This window comes from Adiantum capillus-veneris, chromosome 7, assembly GCF_014529385.1.
Source record: "Adiantum capillus-veneris isolate H3 chromosome 7, ASM1452938v2, whole genome shotgun sequence".
Taxonomy (NCBI): domain Eukaryota; kingdom Viridiplantae; phylum Streptophyta; class Polypodiopsida; order Polypodiales; family Pteridaceae; genus Adiantum; species Adiantum capillus-veneris.
The window spans coordinates 82,146,491-82,166,287 of NC_140937.1; the positions used below are offsets into that span (position 1 = coordinate 82,146,491).

At 43.7% G+C, this 19,797-nt stretch overlaps 1 protein-coding gene across 1 annotated transcript in view; it reads left to right on the top strand.

The window, feature by feature from the left end:
* The window catches only part of LOC147454121 (phospholipid-transporting ATPase 1-like), a 44,533-nt gene that overhangs the window by 22,457 nt on the left and 2,279 nt on the right, over positions 1-19,797 (top strand). The window contains exons 4-6 of the mRNA XM_086516127.1: positions 6,402-6,525; positions 6,599-6,818; positions 6,934-7,401. Of these exons, the coding sequence (XP_086372253.1) occupies positions 6,402-6,525; positions 6,599-6,818; positions 6,934-7,401 (812 nt within the window). The remainder of the gene's footprint in view (positions 1-6,401; positions 6,526-6,598; positions 6,819-6,933; positions 7,402-19,797) is intronic.

Here is a 19,797-nt window from a genome sequence, read left to right on the forward strand (position 1 = left end):
TGCGAGGCATAGGAAACTTGTTCTTGATTGTCATCTTGTTGAGTGCCTTGTAATCTACATACAAACGAGACTTCCTTGCGGACAAACAAAATAGGAGTAGCAAAAGGACTTACACTAGGTTGGATGAATCCCTTGGCCACCAGCTCAGCTAGCTGCCGCTCTAACTCTTCTCGAGACTTGTTCGAGCGGTAGGGAGCCTTGTTGATGGGCTGTGCTTCTTTCATGAGTTCGATGCGATGATTCTCCGAACGCTTGGGAGGGAGACAAGGTGGGAGATCATCATGCAAGAATAAATGCTCATACTTTTTAAACAAACCTGAATACTATTCTGTAGTCTTGAAGTCCTCAGTCACTGGAGTGGCATAAATGAACGTTGCTTGAGCTCCTCGACGTAGCTTGTGCTTAGAATGCACATGAGAGATTGGAGGCAAAGAATGAATGTCCCGCTCATTGCAAATGACCACAGGAGAGGCACCCGCTGATAGATAGTGAGCGTGTTGTCATCCCAATCTATTTGTGGCTTATGCTCACGAAACTATTCAATGCCTAAAATCATATCGCATCAGCCTAAGGACGCAACAAACTTGCGACAAAAGATGCTTGCTGAATAGAGATTGACACATTAGGACATTCATGTGTGATTGAAGAGTTCATGCAAGCAGTGAATGCAAACACCTTAATGGGAGTTATTGGATAGCTTCCAAGCGAGCCCTTATCACAAGAGAATCACTAATCACATCATGCACATTGCCAGGATCAAACAAGATTACAAGACAACAAGGTTGCCCCCCACGTATGTACGGATTCTATCCGTACAATACGGATCCGTATTGTACGGATATGATCCGTACATACGATTTTTAAAAAAAGCAACAAATCCAGGCCGGATTGTCTTTGTGTGCTCACTTGTGTTGGATGAGGGTTTTATTAGCCCTTTAACCGTAGTTTGAAGTTTGCTTTGTAACAAGTCACCGCAGAGAGTGTAGGTAATGTAGAGAGAGCTGTATACTGCCTCGCAAAGCGAATCAGCTGTGGGATTCATTGCTTCTAAGTTTTTGTAGTTTGGGCAATGATTAATGATCAATTGTCACTTTGTGGGATCAAAATTTGAGATCATATCATCGTACTGATCACAGATACTGTGTTTGATGTATGCATTCATGGTAATAGGTATTATGCATTTGTCAGTGCACAGGTGGCAAGTGACAAGTAACTTGATTGATGCTCGTGGCAAGTAGGTCTCTCCAATCAACTAGAGTGAGAGTTTAAATCTTTGTAGGTTTCTATTGTGAAATTCCTATTTTTCTCTATTTTTAAAGTTTTTTAACCAATGGTCCATATTTTTACGTACCTTAAACCTCAATCCATACAGGACTGCGTACCTTACGTACCGAATACGTACTGTATTTTTACGTATAGTTCCACCTTGCAAGACAATGACGATTCACATGACCATACACTTAATGAGAGACTCATCATGATAATCACTACTTGGCTCAAGCATGACACTAGCAGAAGATGTGGGTTCTTTCTTAGGTGATTCCTTAGGACAATCTCTTTTCCTGTGACCTTTAGTGTGACACTTAAAACATCTTTCTTCTTTTCCATAAGCAGTTCTTTCCTCGAGACTTAACCAACCTCCTACAATTCCTGTAGGAGATTTTTCATCAGATGTTAACTTAGGGGTTTCCTAAGTTTTATCCTTTCCTTTATTATCAATGTTAGGTGAAGAGTTATGTGCTTTAGGTGTAAAGGAAGATTGAGAGGAAGAATTTCCGTTGTTTTTACCATTGTTCTTAACATTCTGTTGGTTCTGAGGGTTCTGCGGGGTACTTGAAGGTGCTTTGTTCGTCCTTTTGGGTTTACGGTGGTTGTGCTTAATTTCTTGCTTGAGAGTGATTCTGACGGCATCATTGTAGTCAGTAGGCAGAAGACCTTCACATTGTATTTAATGTGCTCGTCTAAACCAAAGAGGAAAGCCTCCTTACGCTTCTCGTATGGCTTACGTAATTGAACACCAATCTGCAAGACATGGTTAGGAAATGACATAATCGGAGTCCTATTTGCTCGAGATCCCGCCATTCCTCTATCAACCGATCAAGGTATTGTGGTTGCAAAAAGTGATCCTTGAGTTTAGCTTGGAAGTCGGCCTGACTATAGGACAATGGGACGTCATCCTCGGCACGCACAAGGTGCTCGGCCAAATGTGTCTTGCTAGGCTTGATACCAATTAGTGGCATTGATTGATACATACATGATGACTGTCAAAACTTTACTGCTGCTGTTTTTTTGCTAGTTGCAAAGTAAGCGTTAAATTGATGCAACCAAGAAAAATTAGGGATGCATCCATCTTACTATCATACTTATTGAAAGTCAACTGTGCAAGCATCTTCAGCTGTATAGACTTAAAGAGCGGATATCATCAGATATGAATGCTGTCCATAAGACCGCTTTTCGCACTACCTTTGGACTCTATGAATTTTTGTTAATGCCCTTCGTTGACCCATGCTTGTGTCACATTCAATTGAATGACGGATTGAATTTTCAGCCCACACCGAGCTCTTATAAGAGTACTCTTTAATAACATAGTCTTTTCAAAGACAGAGGAGGAACATCAGAGGCACTTGGATATGGTTGTTTCAGGAACTGCGAAAGCATGAGTTGCATGTAAATGCAAAGAAAGCGACTTCTTTCTCACGGAAATACACTATCTTGGCTTGATCAACGCTCGTGCCACATTCAATTTTGAATGATGGATCGACTTTAAACTTCAAAAAAATTGGCCGTTTCGGATTCTGTGCATTTTTGCCCGTTTCTGTCTGTTGGTGGCGTTTCGGCCCGTTCCCCCGCCGTTCCCTTGCCGTTCTGGTGACAACAACTCATCCAGAACGCCCATCCGTTCTGGGCCGTTCCCTTCCAACCCGCCTTGTCGGAATGCCGTTCTGGCATTCCAGGCGTCATGGAACGTGTTCCCTGCGGAGTCGTCTGGAGGTGGAGGGGAGGGAGGAGGTAGAGGTGGTGGAGCTGAGGTGGAGGAGGCCTCCTCAGGGGGCTCCTGTTGGAGGGGGTCAAAACGGTTTCCTATTGGAACCCAACGCTGTTGCGTTGCAGGAGGTCGGCCACGGGGGGGGGGGGCAGTGTGGCTAGCCCGTCCCTGTTGACAAAGGCCGGGTACCTCTTGCCAGCCATTAGCTGGTTGATCGCTGGCCTCTATTGAGGTACTAGCTTGTGTGTCGTGGGTACTTGTCTGCTGGGCATGCTCAGCCTTGGGAGGGTGCGCATGCGTTGTGGGTCGAGATCTCCTGCGAGGACATGCCTTCACTAAGTGGCCCATCTGCTTGCAAATGAAGCACTGGTTCCGGAGTCTCGAATACTCCACCCTTCCACCCTCTGACGTGACCATCCCCCACTCACCCTAGGTAGCAAGCTCACCTTCGGGGGGGGGGGGAGTCTCACGAATCATAACGCGAACTGAAGGCACATCGGCAGCCTTGGCTGCAGCTGAAGCTGTCGTGCGCAGGATCTCTAAGACTGTCCCAATCTCTGAACCAATCCTGGAAAGAAGCGTTAAATATTCCCGCCTTAGGTCGGGGAAGGAGTCCGGAGTAGGCAAGTCTGCCTCCTCTACAAGGACATCCGATGTAGGATCGAACCCATGGCGCCACTGTTGGAAGTGAGCTCCGATTGCTCGGATGGCCAACGGATTCATCGAGATGACCTTGGCCGGCATATCGGGAGTCTCGAACTCTATCTGATAGTATCTCGGCCCGAGGAGCTGGATGTCAATGAACTTTCCCACCTCTGCTAGAAGGCGGGCGTGCAGAAGGTCGCATACCTCTCCTCGACTGGGACGGCTGCCAATGATCTTGCAGATGACAGAGGTGGCCTGAAGGCACTCCACCTCTGCTGTGAGACTGGCGGCAATAGGGCAAATCGGATGGTGGGCTCGACAGGGTCGGGCGAGGTGGCTTCATTTGAGTCCCTCTATGGCGGAGCACGAGCGTCCATCTGTGTCTGCTATTGCTGGCGGGTTGGGTGATGGCGCGACCTTTACTGTTGCAAACCCTTACTCTTAAGGGAATCCAAACCAGGATAAATAAGGTCGGCACAGTGAAGAAAGGGGGGGGGGGGGGGGGGGGGGGGGGCTGCGGGTGATGTGTGTGAGGAGGGTTGAGGGTTGGGCAGGCAGCGGGCTGAAGCGAAAGGGGGATAGGCAGTGGGCGCGCGAGAGGAGGGTTGTGTGGGAGGCGGGCAGCGCGGGGGGTAGGGCTAGATGGTGCAAGCAGGAGGGAGGGGAGTGGGTCGGCAAGGAGAGCAAAGCAGCGAGCGCGTCTTGAATGACAATTGAGGACAATTGTTTAGAAGGCAGAGGGATGTTGCTAAATGGACTATTTTCTTGTTTTTTGAGTAATTTGTATTTAACGAAATTAGGATATTTAAATATGTACACATGAAAATTGAAATATCAATGTTAGGAAGTGTAGATCTATTGGAACTGATAAAAGCCATCAGGAATGAACAACTATGATGTGTCATATGTGAGTGACATTAAGCATCGTGAAGGAGTTGTTCAGTAAGTTTGATGGAAGACATTGGGAAATAGGTAAACCCGATGCGTCACAGGATAGGTATCGGATGTAATAGACTTGGACACTCCAAGTCGAGAATCTACCGAGACACCACAGATAATCACTTCGAAACAGTTCACAGTTCACAATTGATTCAACACTGTTCGACGGAATTCCGTGCCTAGAGATATTGGCCCAAAGATTGACGTCCCTTTCGGTATTTCTTTTTGTATTAATTTGCAACTCAAAGTACAAGCGAGTAGTCGGGACTCACTCTTAGACTCTGCGTCCAGATGCTCTGAGAAGTGAGAGCCCAATCTACTTATTTAAAGAGTTTACAAGGGTTGCTAAAAAGCAGAGCCCAAAAGCTTCAAAATCAAAAGCACTTAAAAAAAAATAAAGTTCTCTCTCTCTCTCTTGCTTAGTGTAAAATAAAACAAGTCCCAAAAGCTTCAGCTTTAGATTTTCAGCCAATAGTGCGTTGGCAAAAACAACCCTCAGCTTCCGTAAAACACTGAGGTCCGTACATGCTGCCACGTGTCCACAGTTCCGTAATTCCCGGGTTCTGCACCGCATTTTGCGGGGGCTGTTGTACAGCCAGCCACGTCAGCAAACCAGCCATGCCTTTGCAAGAGGGTGTGTGTGACATGTGTACTGGGCAGCCACGTCACAAAGTTGTGACATTGGATATGGAATATTCCATTGGTATGGTAGGAAATCCGAATTGGATAAAGGATAACTCGTAAAGACGCAGGCACAAGTATAAAGATGGGTTTTGAGAAGCTTAAAAATGAAGATGTTTTCAAGTGCTCTCGGGAAAGCAGATGCTTTCCTGCGAGGAAATCTATGTCTGCATTGCATCTGTGCATGAGGTTGCATCCAGGGACGACGCTTGGGGAGTGCTGTGTAGCATCAATTTACAGCGCACAAGTTTTTCCTTGAGTTTTTAAACAGGCTCACATTTTTAATAAGTGTCCGGCTGGCCACTTAATAAGTGGTCAGCCAATTATTAAAAAATAAAAGAAAAAATAAGGAGGTGCCCCCTTTATGGCTAAAAACTGCGATTTCTTTCTCTCTCCTCTCTCTAATGCTGCTGCTAGGCGCCGCTCTTTCTCCTGCCATCTATTCCAGCGTTGCCTCCTTTTTGCTATTGTTGGAGGATGTTAGCCAACTATTCTTGCTGTAGCGAGGAGCATATAAACTCATCACTAGCGCTCCTCCTTCCGAGTTTTCCTAGCGCGATCACAAGGAGACTCTGCCGCTGCGGAATTGCAAGTGATCGCAAGAAGTTGGAGTACGGAGGTCGCTTTTTTGTACTAGGAGCGACATATGAAGTTTGTGAATACGCTCTATGAGTTGTTGATTCCGGAAACGGAATCCGGAATGATCTGCGGAGCTTTGCGCTCTGAGTCCATACGACAAAGGAATTGGAATTGGGAGCTCGGCTCTCGGAATTTCCCAACGGTAAATAAACGACCATTAGTCTAAGATATGGAACGGAGGGGTTTTCTCCGGTTCTTGTGCTTGTAAAAATATTCTCCCTGATTAAAGATTCTCTTTAAGGGAGCCCATCTTCTGGTCCCTAATACTGTGTCGATCTTCTCCCTCGTCTCTTTTGGTCAATATTCTATTTATTTTCAGCTTATTGATTATTCATATGTGCTCCCGTTTGTGACACTTCGTAAGAGAGATGTGTAGTAACTAGAGAGAATGATAATGTGAGTGAAGGTTCTCTATTTTCTTGTGTGTGGGGGGAGAGAGAGAGAGAGAGAGAGAGAGAGAGAGAGAGAGAGAGAGAGAGAGAGAGAGAGAGAGAGTTTTATGGTTTTGTAGCTTTTTGAGCTGGCTACGGCGTGTCAGGCTGTGATTTGTTGCAGGGTTGCTCCCTCACAAAAGTCTAATATTGTTTCCTTGGTCAAAGATAAGGCACAGGAGATGACACTAGCCATAGGTGATGGTAAGTGTTTAATCAATATTTAATGGAATGTTGACCTCATGTGAGTATTCCGTGATAGTTACAGTGATCGTAGGAGCAAATGATGTCCCTATGCTGCAAAAGGCACATGTCGGCATTGGGCTCAGTGGTCAAGAAGGTAGACAAGCAGTCATGTCGTCTGATTTCTCAATGGGTCAATTCAGATTCTTGAGCAAGTTGTTACTGGTCCATGGCCATTGGAATTATCAGCGGCTATCATACATGGTGCTTTATAACTTTTACCGTAATGCTGTCTTTGTGATGATGCTTTTCTGGTAAGCATTTTCTACAGGTTCAATTGCGCGACTATCTGAATATGTTGTAAGGTGTTTATGAGCCCTCTTCCATTTAAGCGGAATCACTAAATCAGGTCTGGTTGTATTTGTACAGGTTTATTCTTCAGACGGCCTTCTCAGCCTCATCTGCAATTTTTGATTGGAACCTTATGTTCTACTCTCTGATATATACATCCGTGCCCACTGTTGTTGTAGGAATCTTTGATAAAGATATTAGCCAGAAAACTCTACTGGAGAATCCCCCTCTTTATGGAGCTGGACAGAGAGATGAAAATTATAACAGTTTATTATTTTGGATAACTATGTTGGACACCCTTTGGCAAAGCTTAGTTCTCTTCTATGTACCGCTGTACACTTATCAAGTTAGCACGATTGATATATGGAGCATAGGAAGCTTATGGACGGTTGCCGTTGTTATCTTGGTAAATCTACATCTTGCGATGGATGTTCAGCATTGGACATGGATAACGCATTTGGCCATCTGGGGCTCAATTGCATCAACCTTCGGTTGTCTTTTTATCCTTGATTCCATCACAGTAGAGAGCTTTCTTCCCCATTACAGGTAAGGACCTTATTCACTTTCTTTCTCAAGTGCTTGTGTATGTTTTCAAAATCAATATTGAAGCTTAGCAAATTATGGTTATATGGAGTGAATGCGATTTTCTTGCCAAGGGCAAGAAATAACCTTGCTTTGAAATCATTATATTCTATATATATATATATATATATATACTGAGAGAGAGAGAGAGAGAGAGAGAGAGAGAGAGAGAGAGAGAGAGAGAGAGAGAGAGAGAGAGAGAGAGAGAGAGAGCGCTTACGATCAGCACCTACAGCACCGGCTTGCCCTTGCCCCCTCCTGCCTTTGCTTCTCCTGCCACCAGCGCACATCTTACAATCAGCGCCTACAGCACCAGCCCGTCCTTGTGAGCCCTTGCTTCTCCCGTCACCTCCGCCATTATCAAGATTCAAACCTTGCTGCGCCTTTTGAGCCTCAACCTTGCTTGTAAGGTGCAGCGGAAGTGAATGTTGATATTGCTCCAGATGAGTGCTCCGAAATGTGCTCAAGGGTTCCTTTTACTTACGGAAGGGAGAGCCTTCCGTTCCTTAAGAGAGAGAGTGCACTGATCACAAAAAAGTGAATGCTGTTGTGAATGAAAGTACTGAGACTGAGAGAAGAATACGACACCCGGTGGTTCTCAAACCCTCCTCCAAGGGCCCCCCTCTCTATGGCGAGAGAGGTCTATGCTATAGATTGCACAAATCTGGTACAATGGTCTAGATGCAATGGACTTGCCGACGATGTCGACGACAACGATGACGACGACGAGGACGGGCTGAAAACTGAAAACACTAGGGCTGAAATGCTGAAATCTGCAAACTGCTGACTATCTGCTGAACTCTTGACATTGTGTCGGCGAGGATGGCGATGACGACGACTCGACGACGATGCACTGAAAACGCAGATGCTGAAATCTGAAAACAGTGGGCTGAAACTGTAAACGCTGGCTGACTCGACGGTGTGGCGAGGATCTGCTGTGGGTAGGTGAGATGTGCGAGGCTAGGGGCTGGATCTGCAAAGGCTAAGTGCTGAAAACTGAAAACGCTGATGTTCTTGGCTGATCTGGCATCGTGAAACTTCAAAATGCTCGGCCTGATCTACTACAGAAACGCTAGGGCTGATCTGCTACAAAAAACCCCAGGCTGATCTTGTTGGCTGAAAGCGCTAGGGCTCTCTGCCGGTCTTGCTGAGAAGGTGCACTGCAAGTTGCTAAAACTTCTTTTGCTTCTTCTTCTAAAACTGCTCGTCCCTTGTCTGCTTATATAGCTGCTGGAAGCTGGGTGAGCTACAACCCACGACCCTGTGAATTGGTAAATTAATTAAATAAAAATGTCAAATTCTCTGTAAGATGTACTGTCCGGAAACTGGCCGGGAATTGGACCTTCTGCTCAGACAATGCATATGCTGGTCCCTGGGTGGTATTGGGCGTGCAATCAGAGGATATGCAACTAATCTAAGTGCTTGGACATGCACGGCCTGCTCACAGGCTCAGAAAGGTGCCAGAACACTTCCTAATCTGACCTGAACCCTAGACCTAAGATAGCTTGTCCACATGCACATAGGTTTAGATGTGCACGTGATATCCTCTCCTTTTCAAAGCGAGTTACTGGTACCGAGCTGCATGGCTTCCTTGTAGTCTGCCAACAACTGTGGATAATCTCTCAAAAATTCTTCATCAACTCACATTGCCTCGTGGGTTGCTCGATCCTTGAACTTCAAAAAGTACTGTCTGACTTGCTTCTTTGAGCCATGGCAAAACCGATGCAACAACACTTGCTCCGGCTCCATGACTTCAGCTTCATCGATGATCTCAGGCTCTTCTTCTTCGGAAATGTCCTTCGGAGGTGTACTTTCAACCAAGAAACATGAAAAACGTTGTGCATTGACCATGAATTAGACAATTGTAATTTCATAGAAACCTCATTGATCTTTTTAATGACAGGAAATGGACCATACATTCTGAAAGACAATTTAGGACACTTCTTCCGACTTCTTAAGACGTTGCTTCATGATCCTTAAATAAACCCAATCCCCTTCCTTGATAGAAACATCCTGACGATGCTTGTTAGCTTGTCGTGAGTAAGATTCCTGAGCCTTGCTTAGCCGAAGCTCAAAATTGCTTGACCAAAGGAAGATAGAGCTTCCAATGAGACTGTTGATCATGCAATAAGACTTCAAAACATCAAAAGTCAACTGATTGTAAATTTTTGTTTGACCATCTGACCGTGGATGAAAAGCAGATGAAAAATTCAACTTAGTGCCAAAATTTTCAAAGAGTGCGCGCCAAAAATTGGACGTGAACTTAACTTCCCTATCGAAAACGATTGACTTTGGCAAACCATAGAGGAGGTATCAATGCTTTATGAACAACTGTGCTATATCTTGTGCGGTGATTGTGGCCTCACAAGGAATCAACATGCAAAATTTGTTGAAACGGTCAACAATTGCCAAACATTGAGTGTTCCTTGAATGCAAACTAGGTGGAAGGTTAGTCACAAAATCCATAGAAATATCTTGAAAAGGCCCGTCGAGAATAGGCAGCGGTAGCAAGAGTCCTTGCTGCTTACCTCGCAGAGCTTTTATCTTTTGACAAATGGCGCATTGTGTGACATAACGAAACACACCTTTTCGCATTTTAGGCCAATAAAAGAATCTTTCTATTTTTTCAAAGTGGAGTTCATTCCCCTGTGCCCACCTGTGAGAGAGTCATGAGCATCGTGCAATATGGCTATCCTGAGAGAGAACAACACACATAGACTATCATGAGAGAGAACAACACACATAGACGATGACGAAAATACAACAAACCTTCACAAATGAGATAGTTGTTGGGCCCTTGGGAAGCAAGAGCCTGCAACCATTGCTTATCAAACTCGGAATGTGCATACTGGTTCTTCATTCTGTCGAAAGACACACCTTGAATAGAAACTGTGGATCGTGACTCAAGAGCCATGATCTGTCCTTTGCGACTTAATGCATCTGCAATAGGGTTAGCTTTACCAGGCACATACTCAATCAAACCTCCAAATTGCTCAAAAAATTGTGACCATCGTGCTTGGCGATCACTCCAATGTGCACTAGTAGGCATAGATTGGAGCTACTTGAGGGCTTGATGAACCGTGTAAACTGTGTGCATTCAGTATCATATAGAAAATGCTTGCAATGCTTGAGAGAGTGAATGAAAGACAGAAGTTCTTTGTTATAAACGAAATAATTCTTATCTACACTAATTAACTTTTGACTAAGAAATGCAACTGGACGACCATGTTGCTGAAGCACAGGTGCTATGGCCGCATCTGTCCATACCTCAAAGGGGTCGTCCCAAGAGGCAAGGATGAGACACGACGCTTCTGTCACCGCAACCTTGAGAGCTGCGAAAGCCTCAATGGCTCCTTTAGGCAAATCCACCGCTGTTGGGCGAGTTTTTACCCCTTTCAAAAACATCGGTCATGGGTGCAGCAATGCGTGCAAAATTCTCTATCTGCGAACTGTGTGCTTGAGATAAACAAAGAAAAGAATGCACATCATATGCAGTGTTGGGCAAATTCCAATTACGAACTTGTTCTACCTTGGCGGGATCTAGTTTGACGCCTTCTGCAGAAATAATATAACCCAGATAAATAACTTCAGTGAGAAAAAAACTCAAATTTCTTAGCTGCAATGTACAACTGACACTCATCCAAACGGGTTCAAACCCTTTCTACATCCTTTTCATGTTGTTCGCACAATGTAGAAAAAATGAGATTATCATCAAGAAAGATAAACACACACACGCCAACCATATCGCCAAAAAGGCCAACTATGCGACGATTAAATTTACCCACAGCACCTGTGAATCCAAAAGGCATAACCACGTACTCCTAGTGCCCTCTTTGTGCGGAAGGCGTTCTTGTAGATGTCGCCTTTGAATAGCCTTATCTGATGGTATCCACTTTTGAGATCGACCTTACTGAAAACCTTTGCCCCATTTAGCCTATCGAGGATATACTCAGTGCGAGGCATCGGAAACTTGTTCTTGACGGTCATCTTGTTCAAAGCCTAGTAATCAACACACAAACAAGACGAACCATCCTTCTTGCGGACAAATAAGATAGGAGCAACAAAAGGACTTACACTAGGGCGTATGAATCCTCTGGCCACCAACTCCGTTGCCGCTCTAACTCTTCTTCTTGAGTCTTGTTCAAATGGTAGGGAGCCTTACTGACAGGCTGTGCCCCCTTCGTAAGTTCGATGTGATGGTCCTCCGGCCGCGCGGGAGGGAGACGGGGTGGAAAATCATTCTACAAAAAGAGGTGCTCATACTTGGTAAACAAAGCTGAATACTTTTCTGGAGCCTTAATGCTCTGGGTAACTGGAGAGGCATAGATGAATGCCGCTTGTGCTCCTCTTCGTAATTCACGCTTTGCTTGCACATGAGAAATGCCGCCTGTGCCTTGGCTGTTTTTGACGGAGCTACCCTGTTGCCTACTTCAACTAGAGAGCGCCTTCGATGGCCTGTACGGTGTTGTGTCAAGTGGTTCTTTTATTTTTTTGGTTTGTTTTTGGAATTTTGTTTTTCTTGTATGCTACATTATCTTCTTGCTTTAGTGTGGGGGGTGTTGGGTTAATGTATATGTGCTTTGTTTTCTTTTTACCTTTGGCTTTCTTTTGGGTGAGAGTGGGAATGTGCACCTGTGGGTGGGTGTGTGAAGCTTGTCTTGTCAGGTTTCATGTTTTTTGTTTGTTTTCTTCGGTGTTTGATTTTTGCTTGTTTTTGTTTCGTTTTTGTGAAATTCTTGTGTTTCTTTGGTTCGTTTTTTCTTTCTTGTATGTTGTGTGTTGGGGTGTTGTGGGGTGCTTGGGTAGGTATTGTCCGCTCTCTATCAAGTTTCTGCTAAGGGTTTCATTTGGCAGGCCTCAAATCTTCCTATACTAGAGTTTTCTTGTTTGTTGTGTATTGGGGTATGTTGAGGTGTGCTCGGATTGGTGCTCTGCTCTCTCTATTACGTTTTTTGCTCATTGGTTTCATTTTGCGCTTCTCAAAGCTTCTTGTACTTTGTCTCCTTGGAGTTTTCAGGACAGTAGTGTGTTACAGTGTTGTGGTGTGCTTGGGTTTGTGCTTTCTCTGTTTGCTAGGTTTTGTGCTTGACGGATTTCATTTGGCAGCCCTCGGAGCTTTTTGTACTATCTTCTTGGAGTTTTCTTGTTTGTTGTGTGTTGGGGTGTTGTGGTGTGCTTGGGTTGGTGCTCTCCTCTCTACCAAGTTTTTTGTTGAATTGTCCTCTACAGTCGTTGAGACCTCCTTGGAAGCTCCAGGTTAGTCCTTTTAATGGCTCTCCCTTCTGGTTTCCTTCAGTATATCTCTTGGTGATGCTAGTTGCTTCTTATCTATCATCTTCGTAATCGGTTGCTCCCTCTATTTTGTCATTCCTTAGCTCTATGGTTTCACATTTTACTTGTTGGCGGGCTTGGCCTGACATTGAGCAGTTGCCTTGGCCAATGGCAGAATGTTCCTTACTCCATGACACACCTAGTGGCTTTCTAGTTATCTGTTAGGTGCAATGGAAGTGTTGATGATGATGATAGCTTAGGATGACTGCTCCACACGTACACAAGGTTTCTTTTACCTAATGAGAGATGTGCAAAGCATAGAGAGAAGAGAACGGAAGTGCGAGTGAAGGTTGTGTGTGTATGTGTGTGTGTGTGTGTGTGAGAGAGAGAGAGAGAGAGAGAGAGAGAGAGAGAGAGAGAGAGGACTAACACCGGATGGGGTCCCAAACCCCCCTCCAAGGGCCCCCCACTCTATTGCTATAGAGTATTTGCTTTAGATTACACAAACGCTAGTACAATGGTGCTTGATGATGAGATGCTAATGCGATCATGTATTGAATGCTCGGTGCAAATGGTACTAAGAGGCTATGGCTGAAATCTGGAAACGCTAATGGATCTGATGGTTGAGATTTGAAAACGCAAGGGAGATAGCTTTGGCCTGATTTGCTAATGCTGAAGGTCAAGGGTGCTGTCACAAACCGTTGACCTGTCAAACCTTGAAGATCTGACCAACTTACTGACGATGGCAAGGGGCCTAAAACCTTCAACTTAAGACTAAGGGGTTAGGATGGCAAAAATTTTCTTGAAAGCTTGCCAAGTCCTTGGAATGTGTGGCTTGGTAGCTATGGAACTACACCACTGCATAGCATTGTCTTTGAGGAAAGGGGTGGCTCGAGAGATCTTTGATTCTTTAGTGTAGCTCTCCAGGGCATAGATGTTATCAAACTATTGCAAGAACTGTAAAGCTATCTTTTCATCTCTCTTAAAAAAGGGCAATTTTTTTTCGTAGAAACGAGAAGCGCTATCCTGCTTCTGTCTACTCTTGAATAGACCGGTATGCTTTAAAAAAAGCACACGCTTGAAGCTCTGATACCATTGTAGCAGGATGGCACCACGTGCCAACTGAAAGAATAAATTGGAACAGACTTTTAGCACTTCAATACACGAGAGAGACAGTGGTGGAGTTCCGCTCCCAGACTGCACTGGCCCCAAACCCTGGTGCCCCTTTCAATATTTCTTTATATTGCTTCGATAGGTTACAACTGGGACTCTGCTCTGCTTTTCCGCAAGGTAGGATGTAAGAGTGAGAATCCCTTGTACATATTTAAAGGCCCTTGGCCCTCAAAATCATCTACTATGAAAAGAAATTGCTTTAAAAGCATATGGCCCAAACTCCCGTGCCCAAAGGGTTATCCGTACAGTGCTACCAACGTCGGTAACAGTTTTTGCAAATTGCGGGTAGGTTCGTACAACGCTGTCATGTCGTCATCTTTACGCAATCTGAGGTTGTCTTGCTTTATATCTTGCTTGTTTTAGAAAATTTATGAAAGACTACAATCGAAGTTCCTAGACATCTATCTTCAGGTGGCTCTCTTCACATTGATATCCTTGGAGGACCAATGTAAACGCTATACCATTGGACGCTGATACATAAATATTGTTTGCTCAGACAAGTTTCTAATATTCACGAGCTTATGGACCATGTGCGGTCGGCTACAAACTTATGAAAGGAATCGATCCATAACTCTAGTGCAGAGGGAAAAGTGAGTTGTCCTTCGAGTTCGACTGGCCGAAACACATTCAAAATGCTTTTGAGTTTGCTTTGTCTTTAAATACTGTTGAACTTTGTTTTAGAATACTATTGGTTTTGAACTTGTCTTGGTGCCAATTGAGATTGCTTGATTTTGGTTTTGATGTGGTTTCAATTGAATTTTCGTGTGTGAATATCTCATGGCTCGGACATTGGTCTGGGTATTCAAAAGAAAACTATGATTGACTGATTTGAATAACTCATGGCTTGGGTCTTGATCTTGGGGAGAGTACTCACGTGGATTGGAAATCTCTAAACGACGCAGGCTACGGTCTGGGGAGCGTGTAGTTGTAATGGAACCTCCAAGTGACGCACGCTACGGTCTAGGGGACGTTTTGTTGTATATGGCCTTTGAATCTCATGGCTTGGACTTTGGTTCTCTGGGGGAGTATTCATGGGGAAGTGTAGCCTTTGAATTTCTCACGGCCTGGGGCCTCGATTCTTAGGGGGAGTATTTATTGGGAAGTTTCTGTCTTGTGACTACATCTGTAGCCATGTGTGTTACATCGTGATGTGCCAACCATATATGCTTCATATTTGGTGAGTTTGCTTGGGACTCTAACCTTGCATAGAGACACCCCTTTAATGATCAGCGTGGTCTGGGTTAGATGGCTAACATTGCTATGCCAGAATGTCAAGAGCTTTGATATTGAATAAGAAATACTGAATGACCCTTTGATTTTTGAACTAACTTGATTGAGTTTTGTAGGTCTGTCACAAACTACTGACATTGCCAAGCCTTGAAGATCTGACCAACTTACTGACAACGGTCGAGGGGCCTAAAACCTTCAACTGAAGACTAAGAGGTTAGGGTTAAAAATTCTAACCCTACCAACTTGCAGATATTGGTGGAGGGGCCTAAACCCTAAAAAGAGCATTTAGAAAAGCATTGCAATCTCAAATTGTGTAAAGATAATGATGTGGCAGTGCTGTATAGACCTGCTTGCAATTTGCGAAAAACGCTAATGGATATGATCTGTTGATGGGGTCATGCACTTGGATGCGAGGTACTTGAGGGTATTGAGAGGCTATGTGTGTGTGTGTGGTGTGGGTTGTGTTTGGGAGCATATCTTAGTACCTAGTTTTACACCCACTATTGGGCACTGACACTGACGACGTTAGTGGGGATGTGGTGGTATTTAGTCAATACTATGCATGATGGAGGTGATGATTATATTGTCTTGTGGGTGACTACCATGGGTCTATACCTTGCACTTTCCTCTAGGCTTATCCCGGATTCATCTAGGTATATTTTTCAATTGTATAGTGGATATATAGACTTCACATTGTGAAGTTTTCGTCCGAGTTACGACCAGTTGATACAATGCTAATTCTTTCCATCTTTTGTGGTGCGTATGCCGCATCAACTACCTCATTTTTGTGCTAATTTTTCCAATTTAGTGCTGGTTTGAGTGCTAGGCTTCATTATGGCTGAGTCTGCCGTTGATCTTCGGAGTCGTGAAAGAAACTCAGTACGCTGAACTTTGTGTTGATATATGCTCAAGAGTGTGTGTGTATGGTGTGGGTTGTGTTCGGAAGCATATGTTAGTACCTAGTTCTACACCCACTATTGTGCATTGACGACGTTAGTGGGGATGTGGTTGTATTTAGTCAATACTATGCATGATGGAGGTGATGGTTATATTATCTTGTGGGTGACTACCATGGGTCTATACCTTGTACTTTTCCCTAAGGGTGGATCTGGGCTTATCCTGGATTCATCTAGGTATATTTTTTAGTTGTATCCCGGATATGTAGACTTTACATTGTGAAATTTTCGTCCGTGTTGAAAGCGCGAAGCAGAAGGTACCGGTAGGTGCGCGTCGCGATGTAGTGCAGGATTGGGGCAAGAAGCAAGAGGCGGAGTGCAGCAGAGGGAGCGCTAGGGATCGAAGCAGGAAGAGAGAGAGCTCGTACGTTTTTGGGGAAAACTCAATAAGTGAGTTTTGGGTTTTCCCACTTTTATTATAAGTGACTTTAAAAAAATGTATATTGAACCTGGACTTGAACCTGGACAAAGCATAAAAATGTACAAAAAGAGGTTATTTAGGCCTTTAACCCAACAACCTCCCACTTAAAGGCATAAACGACGCCTTTAAGTTAACCAACTCCTACCAACTCTATGCAATGCTCATGTTGAGCCTTAGCAAGACTCTTGGTGAGAACATCTGCAGGGTTATCCAATGTATGGATCTTAGTCAAGGTGACTAGACCATCCTCCAATACTTGTCGTATGAAGTGGTACCGCACATCTATGCGTTTGGTATGCGCATGAAACATGGCATTTTTGGCTAAATAGACAGAACTCTGGCTATCACAACCCAACACGGGTGTATGAGCAGGCATGCCAAGTTCTTTTGCAAGTCTGCCCAAACAAATGGCCTCCTTTGAAGCCTCTGTGGCTGAAATATATTCAGCCTCAGTAGTAGTCAATGCCACAATTTTCTGTAACCTAGAACACCAACAATGGCAAATACATATTCATTTGTAGATTTCCTGGTATCCATGTCACCTGCCATGTCTGCATATACATATTCATTTGTAGATTTCCTGGTATCCATGTCAAATACATATTCATTTGTAGATTTCTTGGTATCCATGTCACCTGCCATGTCTGCATCACAATACTTGTAACTTTAAGTCACTTTTGTAACTTTAAGTCACTTTTGCCATAACAAACACACTTTGATTGTGTACCTTTCAAATATCTCAGAATGCATTTGACAGCTTCCCAATGCGCTTTGCCAGGATCGACATGTATCGACTAACAACTCCCACTGCATAAGCATAGCATACATAAAAGAACAGCAAGCTGATGCATAAGGGATTCCCTTCATTGCTTTCAATGCCACCTCATCCTTTGGGCAATCTGCTTTGCTAAGCTTAGTATATGGAGGTAAAGGTACCCCAAGAGACTTAGCATCAGCCATATTAAATCTGCCCAGTACTTTCGCAATGGACCTTTCTTGAGATAAAAACAACAATTTAAGCTTTCTATCTCTTTTAATACGCATGCCCAAAATATGCTCTGCATCACCCAAATCCTTCATAGCAAATGGTGAATTTAGCTTACGTTTCAGAGCATCAAGACTAGTCTTATGTTTCCCAGCAAGTAGCATGTCATCAACATAGAGAACAAGTATGATGGGACTACCATCTTCATCCCTTTTCGTATACAAACAATGATATGCATGGTTGCGTTTAAAGCCTTGAGACAACATAAAAGTGTCAAACTTCTTATACCACTGTCATGATGATTGTATCAAACCATACAGAGCCCTTTTCTGTTTGCATACAAGTTCCTCACGTGTAGGAACTACAAAACCTTTAGGTTGTTTCATGTATATGTCCTCTTCAATGTCACCATGCAAAAACGCTGTCTTTACATCCATTTGATTCAATTCCAAATCAAGCACTGCAACGAGAGCAAAAAGGCACGTAAAGTTGTAAGCTTTACAACAGGGGAAAAGATTTCTTGAAAATCAATTCCTTCTTTCTGTGCATATTCTTTTGCAACCAATCTTGCCTTGTACTTGGGTTTTTCATCCACAATCTTAATCTTGTACACCCATTTGTTAGGAAGAGCCTTACTCTCTTTAGGCAATGGCACAAGATCCCAAGTATCATTTGCATACAAGGATTTTATTTCCTCTTGCATTGCAAGCTCCCACTTATTGCTTGACTCACATGATTTGGCCTCTTTATATGTAAGAGGTTCACCCTCATCTGTCAACATTACATGATCCAAAGAGGGGTTAAATCTCTGCGGTTGCCTTCTTAAACGAGTTGACCTACGTACCCAATGATCTACATTCTCAGGCAATGGTTCTACATCATAAGGCAACTCATTTTCAGCTCTATCATGCTGCTGAAAATCATTTTCAGCCAATCCAGGTGGCTGTCCATCCTCGCTAGGAGCATCAATATCATGTCCTACCTCTTCTGGCTCAAGGTTAACCGGCTGATTATCAATTTCAGCTTGTGGTAATGCATCATGAGCTCTTTTTCAACATCAATAGGTGGCACGGAAGATAGAAATCTGACGGTTTTCTTGTCAGCATCAGATTTTGTAGCATTCTTAAGCAATTTTGCTTCATTGAACACTACATCTCGGCTGCGTATTACCTTTCTAAACTGTGGTAACTACACTCTATAGCCCATTTCACCTTCTTCCCCATAACCTAAGAAGACTCCTTTAATGGACTTCATATCAAAAGGAGATACATACTCTGCTCCATTATTAGATCTGAGATATTTAATCTTAGCTACTCTTTTGAGTAGTGACAAAAGCATGAAACTTCTTAAAAGCATTAAAAGTCTCACTCTTACTCTTCAACAAATACCCATCTTTTCCTAGTACAGTCATCAATGAATGTAACAAAATACAATGCACCACCAAAAGACTTAACAGGCATAGTGCATACATCTGAGTGAATAAAATCAAGAGGATTAGCTTTGCGAGAGACACCAGAGTAATAAGAAGATTTCTTTTGCTTTCCATAAAGACAATCGTTACAAAAATCCAAGTTTTTGCCTTTTACATCAACCCTCTTTAGAGAGGAAAGTACATCAATACCCTTTTGGCTCATATGGCCAAGTCTCTTATGCCACAATTCCGTGTGTGAAGCAACTTCAGCAACAACAAGAAGCTTGCAAGGCAAAGCTTTGCATCGAAGATAGTACAAAGTATCTCTTTTAGACCTTTTGCAACAAACATAGAGCCCTTAAGCAACTTCCATGAACCCCCAGCAAAGATGGTAGTATAACCATGTGCATCTAACTGGCCAACAGATAGCAGACTTTTCTTTATGCGTGGTACAAACATAACATCATTCAACACAAGCTCTTGACTAGCAGACTGCACAGGGTTGTTTTGAAACCCTAGGGCTCTGATACCAGTTGAAAGTGCGAGGCAGAAGGTACCGGCAGGTGCACGTCGCGATGTAGTGCAGGATTGGGGCAAGAAGCAGGAGGCGGAGTGCACCAGAGAGGAAGCGCTAGGGATCGAAGCAGGAAGAGAGAGAGCTCGTACGTTTTTGGGGAAAACTCAATAAGTAAGTTTTGGGTTTTCCCACTTTTATTATAAGTGACTTAAAAAAAAAGTGTCTAGGTTGGGGTTATTTAGGCCTTTAACCCAACACGAGTGACGACCAGTTGATATTGTGCTAATTCTTTCCATCTTTTGTGGTGCGTATACCGCATCAACTACCTCATTTTTGTTCTAATTTTTCCAATTTAGTGCTGGTTTTAGTGCTAGGCTTCATTACGGCCGAGTCTGC